This window comes from Nelumbo lutea, chromosome 3 (genome assembly GCF_056320005.1).
Source record: "Nelumbo lutea isolate HS-2025 chromosome 3, American lotus-T2T, whole genome shotgun sequence".
NCBI classification, from domain to species: domain Eukaryota; kingdom Viridiplantae; phylum Streptophyta; class Magnoliopsida; order Proteales; family Nelumbonaceae; genus Nelumbo; species Nelumbo lutea.
This window is the reverse complement of record NC_142686.1, coordinates 81,049,651-81,069,004: the sequence shown is the minus strand read 5'-3', so window position 1 is coordinate 81,069,004 and position 19,354 is coordinate 81,049,651. Positions and strand designations below refer to the sequence as shown.

The window sequence follows — 19,354 nt, the reverse complement described above, 5'->3', positions numbered from 1 at the left end:
ATATCTTGATGTGAGGTCATGCCCATGTATTTCAAAAGTAGGCTGCAATCAGGTAGGTTTGCAATTTCTATAAAGCTGTAAAGTGAACTTTACAGTAAGTTTATCTGAGCTAGATGCATCTCTCTAGAACCAAGATCACAATGGTTCGATAGCCATTGAGACCTGTCTAAAGAAGCAAACCTTGGAAGGTGGGTACCTATTGTTGGATTTGGATCGATGATTGGTTGCATAGCTGAACAAGGGAAAGCAAATGGACCTACAAATCTCCCAAAAAATGCTCAAAAAGTGCTCCTTTCATCTCGTGATGATTGGGCAACAGCATTCAAAATAAAACCACCTTATCATTGAAGTCACCAAATGCACTCCTGTTTGGGATAACGAGTATATTTATAAATGATCCTCATCAAATGCTTTCTTCAAATATGGGCTGGAGACAATCAATGCACAGTGAACAGAGCAACCTGACCTATCATGAGTGAACGCACCAGTGTTCTATACAATGAGGCTCACATACATAATAGAACCCAAACCTGATGAATATGGAATACTAGCGTGTTCACTCATGATAGGTTGCCCAGCCTGCTGTGCATGATTCTGTCTCCAGCCAATCCGGACTGCCTTAGGCAAAAATAAAAGAAAGGCCCTAGTTTCTATAATTTGGTGAAACTCTGCTGCTTATGTCTGAAAACAGCTTACAAATTGAAACTGATATTCTCGATGGTCATTACAATTTACAAGATATTGCTGGTTTACACTGGGACTTGACCGTAACACAAGTATGTAACGGGAAACCGATACTATGCAAAGCAGTGAAATGAAGCTTTCTTCCAAATTGTTCTAATACGTTGGTTATGAGCAATCAAAACTGCAAGGACTTAGTGCATGGACCTGATGGTTTGACAGGCCAGCAAGCCAAAAAAATGCCCGGACCCTGTGAGGAGTAAAACTGTCAGAAGACTTGTCATTTGTGTTCCCCTTGTAGCACCATTTACTTGGCACTGTAACGGTCGTGAAATCCTAGATGCTGAAATGTGCAGTGGAGAGCTACTAATGAAATTTACAATCAGAACACAGAAGACAGTGCATCATGCGAGTCAACCTGTACCTGTAAACACATGGAAGAAAATATCGGAAACTTAAAATTGCAGCATAAGAAAATAAAAAGTCCAAAGAGAATTAAAAGGATCAAGCAATACTAGTTTCAGATGGTTCAGCAAAGCTCCATGCAACAACTTCTTGAGCTTATCACATTGCTCAATCATGTGCCCTGAACTTCTCAACAACTCAATTTGGCACCAAAGGCGCTCAATTGACGTGTATGGGAACCAAATGGCAGACATTTTTTTTCGGTTAACTATGTCGGCTGGTCTCTGCAACAAAGATTAAACAAGGAAAACTTTCTTTAGCGTGCATAGCATGTGACAAAGGTACAAATGGCAGGCAACAATGTAAAAAGGACAGCTTTCTACTACATTATACTCCTCGTTAAAATGCATGATACAATTTGAATTTCATACTATGTTTTTTTTCTCTTGTTTGGTTTTTATTTGTCTGGATACGACGCAAAGATGTGGTTGAAAGAATCCAAATCCAAATGCTTGAAACTAGGGGCACAACTTGAGCAGGTTGGGTGGGTTGAAGGTCAACCCTAGGATGCAGACCTTGGGCTTCAGCCTGGCCTAACCCGAGATCAAATCCAAGTTCACCAACTAGAGACTGATAAGAGCCTGACTCAATATAACTTGGGCTGGGCTAAGGTTGGATTGGGTTTGCTTGGGCTTGGTTAGCTTTAAAAGAATTTATGAATGTATTTATGTACAATTTTAAAGGTTTTATGTGCCCCAACAGTCTTTAAAGGCTTCTGGCATATTGGTCAAGCGTGTAATAATTAGTATCAGAGCTTATCACCACATTTCAATTTCAAACTACAGAAAGAGATACCTAGGAAAAGGGTTACCTAGAGCAGAGTGAAAGATGTCATGGAAAAGGCTACCTAGAGTAGAGTGAAAGCCGTCATGTAGAGGGCTACCTGGAGCAGAATGAAAGCCACAAAAGGGAAAGGGATACCTTCTGCAGAGTGTGAGCTGTCGTGGAAAGGGCTACTTACCGCTAGACCACAAAGTATATGTTCAATATCATTCTTTTCTTGCATATTTATAATTTATATTAAGTATTAACTAATTTATGAGATTGCATCAATATCTTAAGTTTAGAACGTATCTTTCTTCTATTGACTAGTTACTGCCTAGGCACCGAGTAGAGGGGCCAAAATGACTAGTCATTGCCTTACCTCATTGAGAAAAATTTGGGCACTCCCTTTTTTATCAATTTTGAGGCTTTCCGTTTACACGTTCTTACCTTGAATTTTAACCGAGTATAAGACTTTTGTTTATATTTACAAAAAAGGTAATAATTACCAGAGATGCAAATTCCTCAATGTACTCGATCAAAAGATTTGTAGCTTCTGCATACCGACCATAATCAACATATAGTCGAAATAGAGATGCAGGATCTGCTTCTTGTCCAGTCATCCCCCAAGCCCTTTGACGAAACTGTTGCATCCAATGAACAGGAAAGTAGGATGTCACAGCAATCTCATAAATAATGATAGTAAGAAGCACATAGTTTGAAATGCAATACACAATTTATCCAGGAAAAAACATAACATGACATTTGCAAAATGAAGGATTATACATTTTGAAGTAGCACCTTAGTATATAGGCATGCAAGGACAATAATACAAGCTTCAAGAAAGGAAAAGGAGAGAAAACCATTGCAGTGCTATCTTATCTTTCATCTTAAGGGTACTCAATCGAGAATATGATTATGGCTATCTTCGTGTTCTGAAAATTAAAATTGTTTACTGTTAATCCATAAGAAAAAAGAAATACCTTGAACATGTGTACTAGCCAAAGAGGCAATTCAATCTGAGGATCAGTATGCAGAAGTGTTTCTGCAACAATTACCGGTAACCTTGGGTGTAACTTCTTATATTTTTCCTGAAGTTTGTGTACAATCAAGTGGAAAACAAATAAAATTAGTAATCAGAGACACATAGACACATGAAATAGCACAAATGCATGATATCTTATAATCATAGAAAATAGTCTATAATGCAGAAAATTTGCACCATATACTGATTTACACTGGTTAAAATAATCAAAGCTAATATCTAGAAAGGAACAGAATCAAATGTAAAAACAACTCTAGAAATACCCCAAGTTGACCAATCAGTGCCTCACACCCAGATCCTAATTGGGCCTACTTTGGAAAGAATGAGCTAACTCATTAGCCAATTCAGTGGCCCCTCTCAAAGTGAAGCCCTCTAACTCTACAATTCGCTCAGTCTGGTAAATCTTACTCTACTGCTTTTTTCTATTTTTTTATCTGGTTCTAACAAGTAATAAGGTTTTCTTCCATACCTGACTGTTAATATGGTGAACTATACTGTTACTCTTACAATATCTGGATTTATGGCTTGTAGGAACAACCAAAGCTATAATCACAATACACAAAAGGCAAGTGAGAAAGGAATACAGCAACAGAGGGTATTGGAATCTTTGTCATCCACAATAATAATGTTGGAAGACAAAGAAACAAACAAGGAGGAGTTAAAAGAATTTCTATGTATTTGGGGCTATATCACCTGAAGGAGAGTGAAAAGAAGAATACAGTGGCTAGGGGAACTAGGGCAACATGATGATCATTATACATACTGTTTTTTTCATATTTTTCTCATAAAATTATGACAGTAACTCAAAAAAAAAAAAAAAGAATAACATCACCACTTTATTGTACCTGAGGCTCAGTTTGGAAAGAGTACAAATACAAGTGTAAAACCTTGTATTTTGTATGCATTTGCACTGTTTTGTATTTGTACTCTTCCAAAACTGAGCCTGAATATCAGCACTCTAATTTGCCTCCAACACATTGATGAATTTTCAATATAGGATCTTGACATAGTCACTATAGTAGAAATGCTAACAGCAAATATCAACTTCATGGAGAATGATGGGAAGAACAACCCAAATTGCAGTTCACACAATGAAATCACAACTCTACGGTAAACCAAAGCAACATGTCATATTAAACGATATAACAATAAGCTGAGACAAAACAAACGCACAAGATAAATCATGAGTTGTTCCCACTGGAAGTTCCCACTTGACTGCTGAGATAGAGATGTGCCTTGAATAAATGTTTCATTGGCTGATGAGGTCAGAACAAGACCTTGCATCCTGAAACTTTTCCTGGAAGATAAGCAAATTAAGCAATTCATACATCAAATACCTCTCTCATTTATGTGTGGATTTGGAGGGGGGGTCTTTCTTATGTTTTTTTTTTCTTTTATTTATGGGATGGGAGTGGTGCAGAAAAGGGAAAACCATGTCTTACCCACTAAATGTGGAAATTACTCCATTTGGACAACATTTCAGTGCTATAGCAACAAAGATTCGTTCCAATTCACTACAAAAAGATACCATTATTATATTTCAAGAAAGGGAAAACTTTATGTAACAGAATGGCACAACGAAGTTGCACCTCTTCAATCCTGAACCCTTCCAAAATCTCAGAAGAATTGTAAATGCTATATCATATAAATTTGTCTGAATCAACAGGTCCACTATATCTGATGGGAGTTTTTGATTTCCTGAAAAAGAAAAAGAGAAATGCAGCAAAGAAAATGAGTTTATATTTGTAAAAATAAAATGTTGTGATGCTTGAAATGTACAACCCTTTTTATCCTTATGGTCAATCTCCTTTCAACTCTATAGACCCACTCATTAACACATGCATGTATGCAAATACCACATTTAACTCCTCACCTGCAAATGTTGATTTTGCATTCGCACATGAAAGTAGATACTGTGCCAATGTCAAAACAAACTCATTTTCCAGCTTTTCAATATCAATATTATATTGTACCTTCTGTGATTGAACATCATTGCTGGTAACAGCTGAAAAATGGACAACAATCATTACGAACATGAATGAAAAAGAATTTCCAACACAATAATTACAGCTAATCAAAATCCTTCTTGTATGTTGTGCAACTAACCGCTTAAAAACAATGAAATAAAAGTAGTTCCATGTTGAAATACAAAAACCTACAGTTCTCATTGCAAAATGTACGGGCCCTTTTGTGTGGATAATGCTCATCCAAACAAGAGTAGCCTTCAATGTGAGGGTCGATCCAAGAATATGTGGGACCAACAAGATGCAAGGCATTGATAACTGCAGATAATCCATTCAGCCTCTCATGCAAAACTATGGAAAGTTGTTGGTCATCCTTCGGGGTAGCTTCATTCATCAAGCGAGTTGTATATCTGTACATATAACTAGCTGCCCTTCTCCAGTTGTGCCGATGCATTTCAAAAGAATAAAGTAACTTGTATGGATTTGGTTTTGCTGCAACATCTGACCGCTCTGCCTGAAGAGTTAAATGATATCAATCTTGAAAAAAATCAGAAAGAGAATAATGGTAAAACACCAAAATGAATACATCTTAAAAATGATGTTTCTCCAACTAGGGCATACCTTTAAAGCAAGCTCTTGCTCAACTTTTTCCATTAGCCCAATAAATGGCAGTTGTCCATCACAAAGTGTCTGCAACAGTTAATAATGGAAAATTCTATATGTCAAAGTAGGATGTTGTGTGGGTTCTATACCCATGTCAGGACAAATGAATTTACAGCCACACACTAAATAGATATGATAATACACTATCTTAACAAGCATACTAGGGAAGATGACATGTCAAAGTGTTTTAAAATCCTTACATGGTAGGAGGCACAGTATCACTATCATAGCTAATCAATACAATATATAGAGAAGATGACAATGTCAAGCCCACTTATAAGGGTACAGCCAATATTGATTAGCTGGATGAGTGGATCCTGGTGTGATTGACAAAATCAAAGGCATGTAGACATAAGAGGACAATAGTAAATTTACCATGTAGAATCATGAATTTTGCTAATCATACTAAAATCAGATAAGATGCACAAGCAGCAGGCTGAGTTTTATATGCAGATGAAGCTTATATAGTCACTCAGCAATATATGATATCTGTTTCAATGGGTATTTGCCATGTATTAAATTTCTATCAAATTTACCTCAGGCAAACTTCAAAGAGGAAGCTGTCCTAGAACAAAAAGCATATTACAAACCACAATAGAGAATAACAGAAGACTTCCAAATATGTCACAATGGATAACCTTACTGATGCCCTCCTCACAAAGAACAATTATGAAACGCCTAAGACAGATGTATTTGCTATCTTCATCTGGATTTGAAATTATAGCACAATATGCATCATAATAGCGGTGAAGATCTAGAGTAAACTTGAAGACATTTGCCCAAAATCGCCCTCTAATAGTTGTTGCAGGTTCATTAAAAGGATCCCCATCACAGATATCTTTCAGACCAAGAACTTCATCTACTTGCTCAAGTGCAGCAAGAGCAAACTGGCAAGCACCTTCACTCATATTATATTGCTCAAAAATCTGCATTGCCCACTGATAATAAAGAAGCTTCCAGGCTGATGCAAAGGCAGAAAAAAGATGAGAAATGAGAAATTAAAATAAAATAAAAATCATTACAAAATACCGGTTTCACAGAGAAAGTAAAAATAATTCTTTTCACTGAACTCACTATGATCAAGATTTGGCAGTCCTGTTTGAAAGGACAAACTCTGTAAAGCTTGTAATGCTCCTTGTCCCGATGATGCTCTGAGATGAAAGCAAATTATAGTAATTAATAACAAGAAACTGGAACTGTGTAATACACATCTGATTAGGGAAACACCACATAAATGTTGGAGATGAGATTGAAGAGAATCCATAGAATTCCAATAATTTTGAACTTACTATTTCTAACAATTCCAACAATTCCAATTACTCCTTTGTAATTTTTGAACTTACTATTTCTAACAATTCCAATAATTATTAGCTATGGAAAAAAATCCTGATTCACCATTTTTTGTAATTGCTGGTTTCTTAAGATTAAGCTAAAAAGTGGTTCTTTTTTTATTTCTTTTGAAGGGATACACAATGGGGGGTAGCCCATCCCCCAACCCAGGTGCAAGCAGGATTCGATGGTAGCCCATCTGAACTCCTTGTAAAGAAGCAAGGAATTCAGCTCTAATGGAACCCCCACATCTACTGGACCGAAGAACATAGCAACAATATTACCATTTGCACCGCTAAGTACTCCTGCACCAACTTCATTTTAGATGAACTTTTTTCTTCCTATCCCCAATATCTCCAAATGTCGTACTTACCTACATATTTTTGTATAAGACACTACATAGTATTTTTATAATTTTTATTTGATGACATTTATAATATCACAAACATACTAGTATATTAAATTATTCGTTTTGAGGGTTTTCAATATTTTTACAATTATTATACCAGTTATTTTTTATTAATTTTGTATTTGTTTGGGTTCAATCAACACAGAAGTTAGAGATGTAGACATCAACCGTTATAATTTCAAACCTATATTGACAAGTAAAGAAGAACTTGGAGATTTTATTCAATCAGCACAGAAGATCAATCAAGGAATTATCATTATTATTATATATTATATCAAATAATAATTAGTATTTCTCCCCCTCGAATAAAAAGAAGGGTCTGTCCCATATAATTTCTGTATTTTCTTTTCTTGCTTCTTTTTCTTCTCATAAATAAGTTGATTTTCTATGCTTTTGCATGAGGTTTATACTTATTTCATGAGGATTATGATAATTATTAGTCAAAGATTACTGCTGATTACTAAAAAATCTATGAAGTATGAAGCTATCATAGGTTCACCTTGGCACCTTGAAAACTATGCTTTTTTTTTTTTTTTTTGACAAGTGACTATGCTTTTTTTGAAGAGAAAAAATAAAATTTCATTAGAAAAAGGAAAAGGAATACAAGAGAAAGGTGATAAGACATCACCCGAAGCAGCACACCCAAAGGACCAATCAATCAGACCTCAATAACCTCATAATAGAACCCAAGAACCATACAACTTCCAAACATTAAGATTCACCCAACCAACTTCGAACAAAGACAGAGAAAAAAAAAACCCAAAAAAACTCCCACAAAAACATAGGCAGTCAGCCTGGCATCTGAACAGAAAGCAAGCCCTCCTTGCACAACCACCAAGGTCTCAACTTGTCTCCGTTGATCTTCCTCCTTTCAAAATAGCCAATAGGCAGATTTGACCAAAAACCACCCATCTTTGGTTGGGGCCCAAATTACCTTATCCTCCATGAGAGATGAGCATAGAGAGATTTTAATAATTTCTTGGACCCCGTGGCCGGTGAATAGAAGTCACAGTCTATCAGATGGTTTAAAAATGTAACTATTTTCCACGACATATTTCCATTTCCATGGGTAGTGGCACGAAATTTTACCAGAATTGATATTTCCCTAATGAACATTACCAGCACTATGTGGAGTTCAAGAGAGTTTCCACAACATATTTCCATTTCCACTTCCATGGGTAGCAACATGAAATTTTACTAGAATCAACATATTCCCCAGTTGACACTAGCAGTACTACATGGAGTCCAAGGGATAGTATTATAAGTTTATAACATAAGTTGATCACAATATTGTAGATAAGTGAAGTAACCATGTTATCGTCCGCCTAACTTACATGATTACCACTTGGAGCTAGCTCAAAATTCATTTCAAACACGAAGTTAAATATTAGTTTTTGTTTGTGTAATAGATTATTTAGTTGATCTAGTACAACCATTTACATTTTCTATGAGTTAAAATTTTTCTTAACTCATTCCATCATGAAGCTCTGAATCTTAAGGTTTACAAGACAACTTCAGAATGTATTCTTTTGTCTTTAACATTAGTTTCTTATCTTTGTTTAATGATTTGGAACAAGACAATAATTTAAAAAGGTGTGCATATGCTTTCTTTCATTATTTCATAAGATATAATTCTATATTTTGCATATTTTACAATGTTCCCACCATGTCGATAACTTTACAATATTTCCATACGATATTTCTGACATTTCCAACATGTTTCTTATATTTGGATGACCGACATTTCCACCAACATCGACATTTTAAACCTTGGTCTATCAACACTCCACTGGTGGGGGGTATCATGGATGAGATGACGGGACATATGCCCATCGAGAATCTGAGATCATTAGTAGAGGCGGATGTCATTTTGAAGACTAGTAAAGATGAAATCTATGATTTCAGCCAAATCTTGATCTTCGAGCTGTCTCCTATGTGCCAAATAAGGGCAGGCCTTATAGTTTCTCTACCCTATATGAGGGTTCTCCAACTTTAGCAAGAAGGGCTTTGTTGAACAAGATCATATCTTTAAAACCCAAGCCCCCCCAACAACCATTGGGCTTAGCCAAATTCCTCCAACTCAAACATTTAATTCCCTCCTCCAAAGACTTCTACCCCCAAAGGAAATTAGCACAACTCCTCTTTAGCTTTTTACCAATCCCTTTTGGTATGTTATAGTGGGACATAGTGAACATAGGAGAGGCAACTACAACCGACCTGATAAGGGTCTCTCAACCTGTATGGCAGAGAAAAAAGTTCGTTTTTCACTACGAAAGTCAATGGGCAAACCAAGGCATCTTGATTCCCTTCTAGCTTTAAGAATCTTCATCATCCATGAAATGACTCTTCTCAGTCATGGAGAAGTAGTTGACCAGGCATGGAGAAGTAGCTGTGAAGAATGTGTTGGATGGTCGCAAAATTCTGGAAATCAGTTTTTATGAAAATGAGAGTATCATTGACAAATAACAGATGACCAAGGGTCTGACCATGTATATTTAGCTTGATCCCCTGAAGATAGCCATCCTAGACTACATTTGTGATTATGCATGACAAACACTGATCCACCATTAGGAATATGGGGAAATGGGGTCGACTTGCTGCACTCCCTGGCCCAGCTGAATTCTACCTTTCACCACTCCATTGATTAAGAAGCTGAAGATCTGTGAAGAGATACATTGCTGAACCAGATGGATTCAATCATTGCAAAAGCTGATTTCAGTCATAAGAGCCAAAATAAATGGCCATTCTAATCCAGCATATGCTTTTTGCATGTCCAACTTGTTTGCCACAAAAAAAAAAAAAAAAACCTTACAGCCAACTATGCAAATTAAATGACAGAAAGAAGCAGATCCATTCAAGATTGCAAAGTGATAGGATGGCCTTTTATCAGTATGTTTGTGGATCACTGGAAAAGTATAGAAGCATCTCATTGTGGACCTTTATGACACACATTGAGTAGGGAGCAGCTCCTTTATTACATTATATTTGTCTTGTTGGAATTCTCCTTTTTGTCCTTTCTTGACACAGTATCAAAGCAGGGATTTAGGTAATCTAATTCGTTTACTCCTTTCCCTCTTGGTTCAAACTTCTGTTCCTCTGATTTTTCACAAAATCCAGAGAATCAGACCTGGTTGGACTACTCCATTAAGTGTGGTCTGATGGTTCAAACCATCACTATTGGTGCTTGTGATCAACTGGTGAGGTGAAACCTACTAGTGTTTCATTTGTACTGTGAATGTGAAGTGTTGGACTCTTGAAATCAGATCTCTCAAGTTAATTCCAGAGTAAATGTACGACTATTTTTTCTCTCAATGATGTTATTCATTTTGACATTCAACTAGTTGATTGATCTCACTCTCTTATTGATTAGGAGGCTGTAGGCCTTTCTATGTGGTTCTTCTATTCACATATTTTTCTCCTAATAGATTATTTGGTTAATCTATAGTCATTTAAATTTTCTGAGTTTGATTTTTTCTTGAACTCATTCTAGAATGTAGTTTTGACTCTTAAGGTTTTCAGCTTTATTTAATGATTTGGATGAAGATAATAATTAAAAAGGTGTCCTACACTTCCTTTATCATTTCATAAAATATCATGCTATATTTTCACATATTTCACATTTCCATTGTTCTTTTTCAACATAGAGTAATCTGGTCCCATCCTCCAGCCTTGCCTGCAACTAATCTTCTGTACCTTTCATCCTAGAAAATAGAAAAAGGTAACCAAGTCCAAAATAATCTTCACTTTGGTATTTCCTACCATTGAAGGCCAACAAGCAAAATTGTCTGCCAGAGACCTAGGATCCCCCACACTTGTCTTAAACAGACCATAGAAAAATCCCCATGTGAATTTTGAGTAAGGGCAATCAAAGCAAAGATGTAGGACATTACTTTCAACTCCTTCACATAAGTAGCATCTTTATGCTAACTGAAAACCTCTACTTTAATATGATCCGATATTAAGATACTATCCAAAACAACCATCCGTGCAGAAGCTTCCACCCTAGGTGGGATAGGGTTTCCCTATATGCCTCTCACCTCCAATCTTTCTACCTGGTTTCTCAAATGAACTTAATAGAAAGACTTCACAGAAAATTTTCCATTACTAGATTCCTTCCATAATCTCAAGTCCCACCTTTCACCCTATAACTCAACTGACTATAAATTAGAAAGCATATCACACACTCTTCAATATCCAAATCCAACAAATGTCTTCTGAATTTTGGGCACCACACCACCCTCTCTTGAATTGAACTGATATAAATGTGGGCACAATTCACAGAATTTTACAATCCCTAGCCAATCATCTTCCCAAAACTCTATTGTTGACCCATTTCCAACCTAAGAGACAAAATTCGGTAATGCAGATTGAAATCTTAGTAGATGTAAAAAGCACTCTATTGTTGTTTAGTCAAGTGTGGAGGCTGACTACATGGCAATGACCTATGGAGTATGTAAATTGCTTTGGATGAACACCCTACTTCAAGAAATGGGATGCCAGGTGAAGCAACCAATGAATCCCAACTGTGACAAGGATGTGATCAGTGCTACCCACAATCTTGTTCAGCATGACTGAACCAAAGATAATTAAGTTGTTGGGCATATTATTTCAGAAAAGGTAAGCAGCAAAGGAGATATCTTTGCCTTTTGTAAGAAAAGAGGATCAATTGGATAGTGTATTGACCAAGGCTGTTGGGAAATCATCACTTTATGAGGTTCACTCCAGGTTGTGTGTGTAAGATATCCAGATACCATCTTGAGGGGAAGTCTTTACAAGTACAGTAACAATTTAATGTTCTAATACATTATGGTAATACTATTATGGTCAGTGTACTCTTCTTAAATTAATACAGATTAGGGATAAACTGGTATTTATATCTATTGCCTCCTTAAATCTCCTCTATTTCTTCTCTTTCTTTTTTCCTCTACCTGAATATCAAATCTATTGCCAGTTTGCCACTACACAGATTACAACAAATACCACTGAGTTAGACTTAGTTATGGACAAGACAAACACGATTTATTAAATATAATCAACAAATAGATTCATTTAATTAATCGATTTTACGACAATAATTACTTAATTATTCAATTATACAATGAGATTCACTAGATTTTCATACATTTTTTACTGCTTAAGGAAAGTCCTTAATTTTTTAAATAAAATGGGAAAAATATGACAAAACGTTGATTTCAAGACTTCAGTGATTTATGTTTACCAATTAGGTTTCGAGGAAAATGTTAATTTCCACAAATCATGAATTTTTTAGTTAAATTACCAAAGAGAATTTTCAGGTCATATAATTACTAAGATTCAACATTTTAACTTTCCAGAAAATAGTTAATATTAGGATTTAGGAGTTCAGTTTCATTTTACAAAATGAAACCTAAATACCAAGTAACTTTAAAGAATTTTAAGGATTTTAACTGCATATTCATTGCAATAGATCGGAGGTTTAAAATCAGGGAAAGCTGGTTATCATTCCCATGTTTTATAGTCCATTCTTAGAAACCTGTAAAATTCATTAAGTTAATCAAGATTACACATGTAGATATGCTCCCTTCTATTATACAAATTTCTAAGAGCACATCAACTTGTTGGTGTTATAATTAAGGCAATAACTAATGATTAAAAAAAAAAAAACATAAATTTTGAAAAGCTGTTAGTCCCCACAAACACTTGTATGCACAAGAAAGTAAACAACAGCACCACAATTGAAACATAACAAAAGTAACACAAATAATTAACCACTGAACTAGCAAGGATCATTTCAAAATAAGTAAAAATGCATAAAACTTAGCACCTAAAAAAACAGCGAACAGCTTCACGAACTTTCCTTTCTTTTGAAGTTCCTTGTAATCCACATTGCGCTTGTGCAAGAAGGCAGCACCCCAAAAGATGATGGTGCATGCACCATATGCCATCAGAGCCCTGGACACTCTGGGGTATCCTTTCTTTACATGAATGTCCATCAACAATAGCAAATAGGTTCTTAAAGAAACAAAAAAAAAAACAAATTCTAGTTAAAGCTTCAATAATACATAGATCTTAATATTAGTACAAAATGTAAGAAGATATTAACCTCAACAGCTTCATATTGTCCATGCCTAAGCAGGATCAATGCAATTTCAGTTGAACGGCTGAAGAAGGATGAGGATTCTTCCCCTGTCTTACCCCAAATAATCCAGCTGCTTATGTTCCGTAATGCACTGATAATGTTGTTTGGGCTAGGAAAAGATCTTGAAGAAAGGTAGTCCCGATAATCGGAGGAACATTTTATATCAGGCAAAAGTATGCAAGCCAGTGTGAAGTTGCAAGTACCAAGCTTCTCATTCCATGATATATTATCATTATTGCTGTCTAGAACCACAAATATAAAACATGGTAACCATCATGCCAAAACTTGAAAGTACCAAGTTTTTCATTCTATGGTATTATCAGAAACAGCAAAGCTTTTTATATCTACAATATGGTTAAAAGGGATGTTGAATTATGGGCATCCCCATTAAAAGGGATGAAGATCAATTTATAACTGTGGCATGCATCTTTATATAAATACAGCAATAAGACAAACAAGAAAAAACAGAAAAAACATTAGCCACTGGTAACACTAATACATTAGAAACCCTATAGCATATGCTCACCAATATGTAGTGATGAAAGTTGAGAACTGAAATCCTGCAAGGCCGGTGATTCAGATGGAGTAGTTCCTAGGAAATGGATCACAAGCCATTCTGTAAGAATTTCTTGAACCATTGGAATCAACTCAAGTTGAATTTTAGAGATATCCTCATGTGCCATAAGGACCTGAAATTAGGAAATATAAAAAACCAAGAAAGGAGAGCTTCATAAATAAAAAATACAGTTTCTTTTGAGAAAAAAATGATTAAACAGTCGTTCCTTTATAGTAAAATATTGTAATCTATGGAATTCGGAATGTCTCAAAATAACAAGGAAATGATAGAAATATATTGCAAAAGGGTGCTTCACATTTTACAATGGTTAAATAAAATATTTGCAACTTGATCTATTTCACAATTAATAATGATTCAAGTTGCATGTATTTATATGTTTTACTTATTGTTGGTTTCTTTTTTATCTTTAAAACCCAAAATGGTATTTGGGTTTTGTGCAGGTTGCTTAGCCATGACAAAGCAAATACGTTGACCAGTGGATCCCACTGAAATTTATAATAATTCGTAAGATTACTGATCATTATCATCATCATCCAAAACTTATTCCAACTATATGGGTCGGCCACAACAATGCTGTTTCACCATTACATTCTGTTTAATGCCATACTCATTGTTAACATATTGGCTTTTAAATCATTTCTTACTACTACAGTTCTACCCATGCCCTTTTTGGTCTACCCCTAGCCCTTCTAGGTCCTTCAACTTGGAAAAAATTACTTATTCTTGCAGGTGATGTGGCTGGTCTTATATGCACGTGACCAAACCATCTTGATCTACTTCCTCTCATTTTATCACCTATTGGAGATACTCCAAGTTTCCTTCAAATAACTTTATTACTGATCCTATCTTTTCTAGTTTCCACTCATCCATCTCAGTATACACATCTCTGCCACACGCATTTTTTTTATCAGCTGTCACACTTAATTTTTTGGACAAATTGCTACTTGACTGACTAACCCTCTACCTCATAAATAGCTGGCCTTACAACTGTTTAATAGAATTTTCCTTTCAATCTAAGTGGTATTCAATTATCACATAAAATTCCAGATGCACCACTCCATTTTGCCCATTTGCCCACCCTACTCTATTTCTTTGGGCAACATCCTCCTCAATCTCTCCCTTGTTATCAATTATGAAAGCGAGAAACCGGAAAAGGACATTGGATTACTCAAAAGATTCTCTTGGTCTCCAATCATAGGTGTACCCTGATTTGAACTCCTATTATTATTAAATTTACAAATCACATATTCTGTTTTAATCTTACTTCTTTTAAAACCTCTTGTTTCTAAGGTATGTCCATAAGCTTAATTTCACATTTAATGCTTCATTATTTTCATCAATTACAACAATGTCATCAGAAAAAAGCATGCACTATTGGTCCTCCTCCTAAACATGCTTACTAAATTCATCTATGATCAATGGGGCTAGGTGTTGAACCTTGCTGAAGCCCCATTGTATCTGTGAAATTTGATGTCCCTTCTACAGGTTTTAACATTGGTTGTTGCACTTCTTTTTTTATGAATAAGAAGATTTTATCAAAGATAAAAGAAAAAAAAAAGTTACTACTGTTTAGGGAGAGGCACAAGCTGCAACCTCTCCCAAGAGACTAAAAGAAAGACAAATTACAACTGTGCCCAATACAATTGTTCCCTATTTTCCCCTTGCTTGGCTAGGCTGTCAGCTACAGCCTTAGCTGATCTCCCCACCCACTGTATACTTACACATATATTCCTGGTCAGCCACTTGACTGTTTTCACTTCATTGTAATACCAGGTTCTGCAATCACCCCACCACAACCTTATACATATCCTTAATTAGGTCTATATATCTATTTGGAATCCCTTTGTTTTCCCAGCTCCAACATATTATCTCTGCAGAAATTCTATCATATGCTTTCCGTAGATCAATGAACAACATATGGAAACTCTCTTTTCTCTCTTAACTTTTTTATTAGTTGTAGCAAAAGGAAGATAATTTCCATGGTTGTGTGGGGATTCTGTGACTATATATATCTTATTAGTATAGTCCCTGTTGTGCATTACATCACTTGTTACTTTTTATTCTTTTTTCTCTTTCAGCCCTGTATGAGCATTCTAGTAATTGTACATATCTTTTAATATATAAGAGACTCTTTGAGGTGGGGATTGACTATTCTGGATACCTCCAAAGATTAATCTTGTTCTCTTCTCTATTCAGCCAAGAGTATTGACATGGTATCAGAGTGGGTTGCTCTCTGATCTATTTTCTCTTCTCTCGATCCTCACTGAAAGCAGTAATCCTATTATTCTATTAGGATTTACTGCCCTATCTTCTGTGAAAGAGATTAGGGCTGTTTTGATCAACTCTAATTACTGCCTAGTCTACTTTGTGCAACGAGCAAGTGAGTTTTTATTAGATCTCTCTTGGGAGATCTTGGGTCGAGGCCAAATTTCAGATCTAGTGTCACCTACATCTAATCTATTCACCCACAAACAGCATCCGATTTGGTGAAGTTTTTTAAGGAGTTTTAATCTTCTTCTTGGGGTGTCAATAGTGTACAGTTTCCTTCTTTGGACTCCCAACATCTTTGGACTTCAGGTCTTCTACACCAGCCTATGATATAAGCTTTTCTCTCCAGATTGAAGGATTCTCTTAAGAATTTTTAACCCAACAATAGGGTTTTGTTTTGGAGTTTTTCTGAGGGCTGTTTCGATTAGCACAAAGTACCCCATTTTTCCTGGAAAAGATGCCTGATCGATTAGTAAATCAGTGTTTTCTCTCAATCATCTGATTCAATCAAGCTATAACCCTAGGGTTTTCTTGCTTCCCATTTAACTGTTTCAGATTTCAGATTGATATTAAGGGTTTTTTATCACTTCTTGGATTTGACAGACCTGCAACTTGCATTTTTTGGACTGTCAACATTGAATTCTGGTATTTTTTGAGTTCCTTGACTTCCTCTACAGCTGGAATACTTCTCTATCCCACATGAACCAACGTGAACTATTGTTGAATCTGGTTACTCTAATATTTTTGTGTCTGGAGTCTGGATTGTTGTTTCATTGCTAAAGTGGCCTCTGGTAGAGTTAATTATGTTCCTTTGAAACTTGATGGATCAACTGATCAACCTATGGGACTGACACTGCTTTTACAGCACATGGAAATAAGGTACCTTCTACTGGTGGTGATTCTTCTGTTAAAGGTGATTCGTTGGCATCTATGGTTGAGGAAAACATTCAGCTACTAGTAACATCTACTATTTCTTCTGCCTTTTCTGCTATTGACTTATTTGGTTAGTTCTATAGCTAAGTTTTTCTCCTCATGTTTCGACGATTGACTCTGGAGCTACCAACCATATGACAAGAGCCTACCCTAACCAACCAAGTAACCTTACCAAAACTCATCACAAATGGTAAAATGTTAAACATCATTGCCAACCAAGTAACCTTATTAAAACTCATCATAATGTTTGGGACTTATGTCATAAACATTTAGGTCACATACCTGCTAAGAAATTAAAGTTTTTGATCGAGTCTCGTTTTATTAAGAATAAAGTCCTTTTCTTACAAACCTTTGATACATCTTGTGTTTCCTGTTGTTTAAGAAAGAATCGTACTTTTCCCTTTCCTCACATAACTGAGCATGCTACCTCTCCCTTTGAGCTTATACATAGTGATGTTTGGACTGTACTCATCACTTCTAAATTTGGATACAAAGACTTTGTATCATTCATTGATGATTGTAAAATAGTACACATGGATATAGTTTCTTCACCACAAGTCAGAGGGGTTCCAACATTTAGATTGTTCCATGCTATGTTATGAGTTTAGTTTCAATCAAAAGTGTGTATTCTTCGTTCAGATTAAGGGGAAGAATACACTAATGGAGACTTCCTATCCTATTTGAAGAATCATGAAATACAAGTTTGATTAAGTGGTTCAGATACTCCTTAGCAAAACGGTGTGGCCGAGCACAAGAATGAACATATAGTTAGAGTTGTGAGGAAATTGATGCAAGAGTCCCATGCTCCAACTTATTTTTGGGTAGAGGCAACCAACACAATTATGTTTTTGATCAACTATATTCCTTCCTCTGTTATTGGTAATATGTCACCCTTTTAAAAGTTGTTTGGTTGTCCTTCGGATTTATCTATCCTTTATGTTTTTGGATGCCCGTGCTTTATTCATCTTCCCCCTTGTGAACATTCTAAATTGTCTACACAGTCTATCATGTGAGCCTTTGTGAGTTACAATCCTAACCACAAAGGGTTTATTTTTATGATCCCTCTGTTCATCATATTCATATCCCTCTGTTGAGCATATTTCCTTTTTTGTTGGAATTACTGAACTGCTTACACCATCTGTCTTTTGTTTTTCCAAACTTTGATTCACGGGATTTTCCACCTCCTACTAAGAAGGACCTTCTCATCTTCTCTCACAAGCGGATACGTGCTTCAGTCCCTACGTCGATTCAGATCATCATCTCACCACTATTCCTATAAGTGATACCTCTATTTCTACTACTACTTCCATTTCAGATAATTCTCTTACCTTTGTTCCTCTTCACCATTCTACTTGTATCCCCAGACCTCCTAACCGCTATGGTTTTCCTTCAAACCATAGCACTCATTAAAAGGAAGCCATGGATGCAGAGATTCATGCTTCATTTATCAAGAAAAAAATAAAAGAGATTCAAGCTTTACATTAGAACGACACTTGGTACCTTGTGACTGCTCTTCCAAATGCCTCCATTTTTGGGAGTCATTGGGTTTACACCATTAAGCTGAAATCCAACGGATCCGTTCATTGATAAAGGCTCGATTAGTTGCCCAAGGATATAGTCAAGAGTATGGCATTAATTATGAAGAAACTTTTGCTCTTGTTACTAAGATAACCACAATTTGTGTTCTCTTAGCATTGTTTGCTGTTCAATCTTGGACCATTTGCCAGTTAGATGTGAGAAATGCCTTTCTTCATGGTCAGTTAAAGGAGACAATCTACATGAAGCATCCTTCTAGATACTATAGTGATTCTTCTTTAGTATGTCACCTCAAAAAAATCCCTATATGGTTTGAAACAAGCTCCCTAGACATGGTTTGAACACTTTCGAGATGTTGTAATTGTTGTTGGATATAGCCAGAGTTCCTCTAATCACTCTCTCTTTGTTAGGCGATGACCTCAAGGTATTACTGTTCTGCTATATATTGATGATATGTTGACTAGGAATGATGATAAAGGTTTAAGTGAGTTGAAGTCCTCCATAATTCCTTTCACATGAAGGACTTGCACCCCCTCACCTATTTCTTGGATCTAGAAGCTCATCGTAGCGATTAGGGGTATTTTGTTTATTAGTAGAAATATGC

The 19,354-nt window shown here is 35.9% G+C and overlaps 1 protein-coding gene across 2 annotated transcripts in view; it reads right to left on the bottom strand.

Moving 5' to 3' along the window:
• Nucleotides 1-630: 630 nt before the first annotated feature.
• Nucleotides 631-19,354, bottom strand: part of SAR1 (SUPPRESSOR OF AUXIN RESISTANCE1) — a 108,572-nt gene continuing 89,848 nt past the window's right edge. For both annotated transcript variants that reach the window (XM_088980273.1, XM_088980271.1), the window contains 15 exons: nucleotides 13,963-14,125; nucleotides 13,401-13,678; nucleotides 13,122-13,309; nucleotides 6,655-6,731; nucleotides 6,219-6,541; nucleotides 5,539-5,607; nucleotides 5,113-5,431; nucleotides 4,827-4,958; nucleotides 4,543-4,651; nucleotides 4,396-4,467; nucleotides 4,127-4,250; nucleotides 2,892-2,999; nucleotides 2,418-2,552; nucleotides 1,197-1,370; nucleotides 631-1,105 (listed from right to left, as the gene is read on the bottom strand). In XM_088980273.1, coding sequence (XP_088836399.1) covers nucleotides 1,064-1,105; nucleotides 1,197-1,370; nucleotides 2,418-2,552; nucleotides 2,892-2,999; nucleotides 4,127-4,250; nucleotides 4,396-4,467; nucleotides 4,543-4,651; nucleotides 4,827-4,958; nucleotides 5,113-5,431; nucleotides 5,539-5,607; nucleotides 6,219-6,541; nucleotides 6,655-6,731; nucleotides 13,122-13,309; nucleotides 13,401-13,678; nucleotides 13,963-14,125 — 2,313 coding nt within the window. In that variant the 3' untranslated portion in view covers nucleotides 631-1,063. The remainder of the gene's footprint in view (nucleotides 1,106-1,196; nucleotides 1,371-2,417; nucleotides 2,553-2,891; nucleotides 3,000-4,126; nucleotides 4,251-4,395; nucleotides 4,468-4,542; nucleotides 4,652-4,826; nucleotides 4,959-5,112; nucleotides 5,432-5,538; nucleotides 5,608-6,218; nucleotides 6,542-6,654; nucleotides 6,732-13,121; nucleotides 13,310-13,400; nucleotides 13,679-13,962; nucleotides 14,126-19,354) is intronic.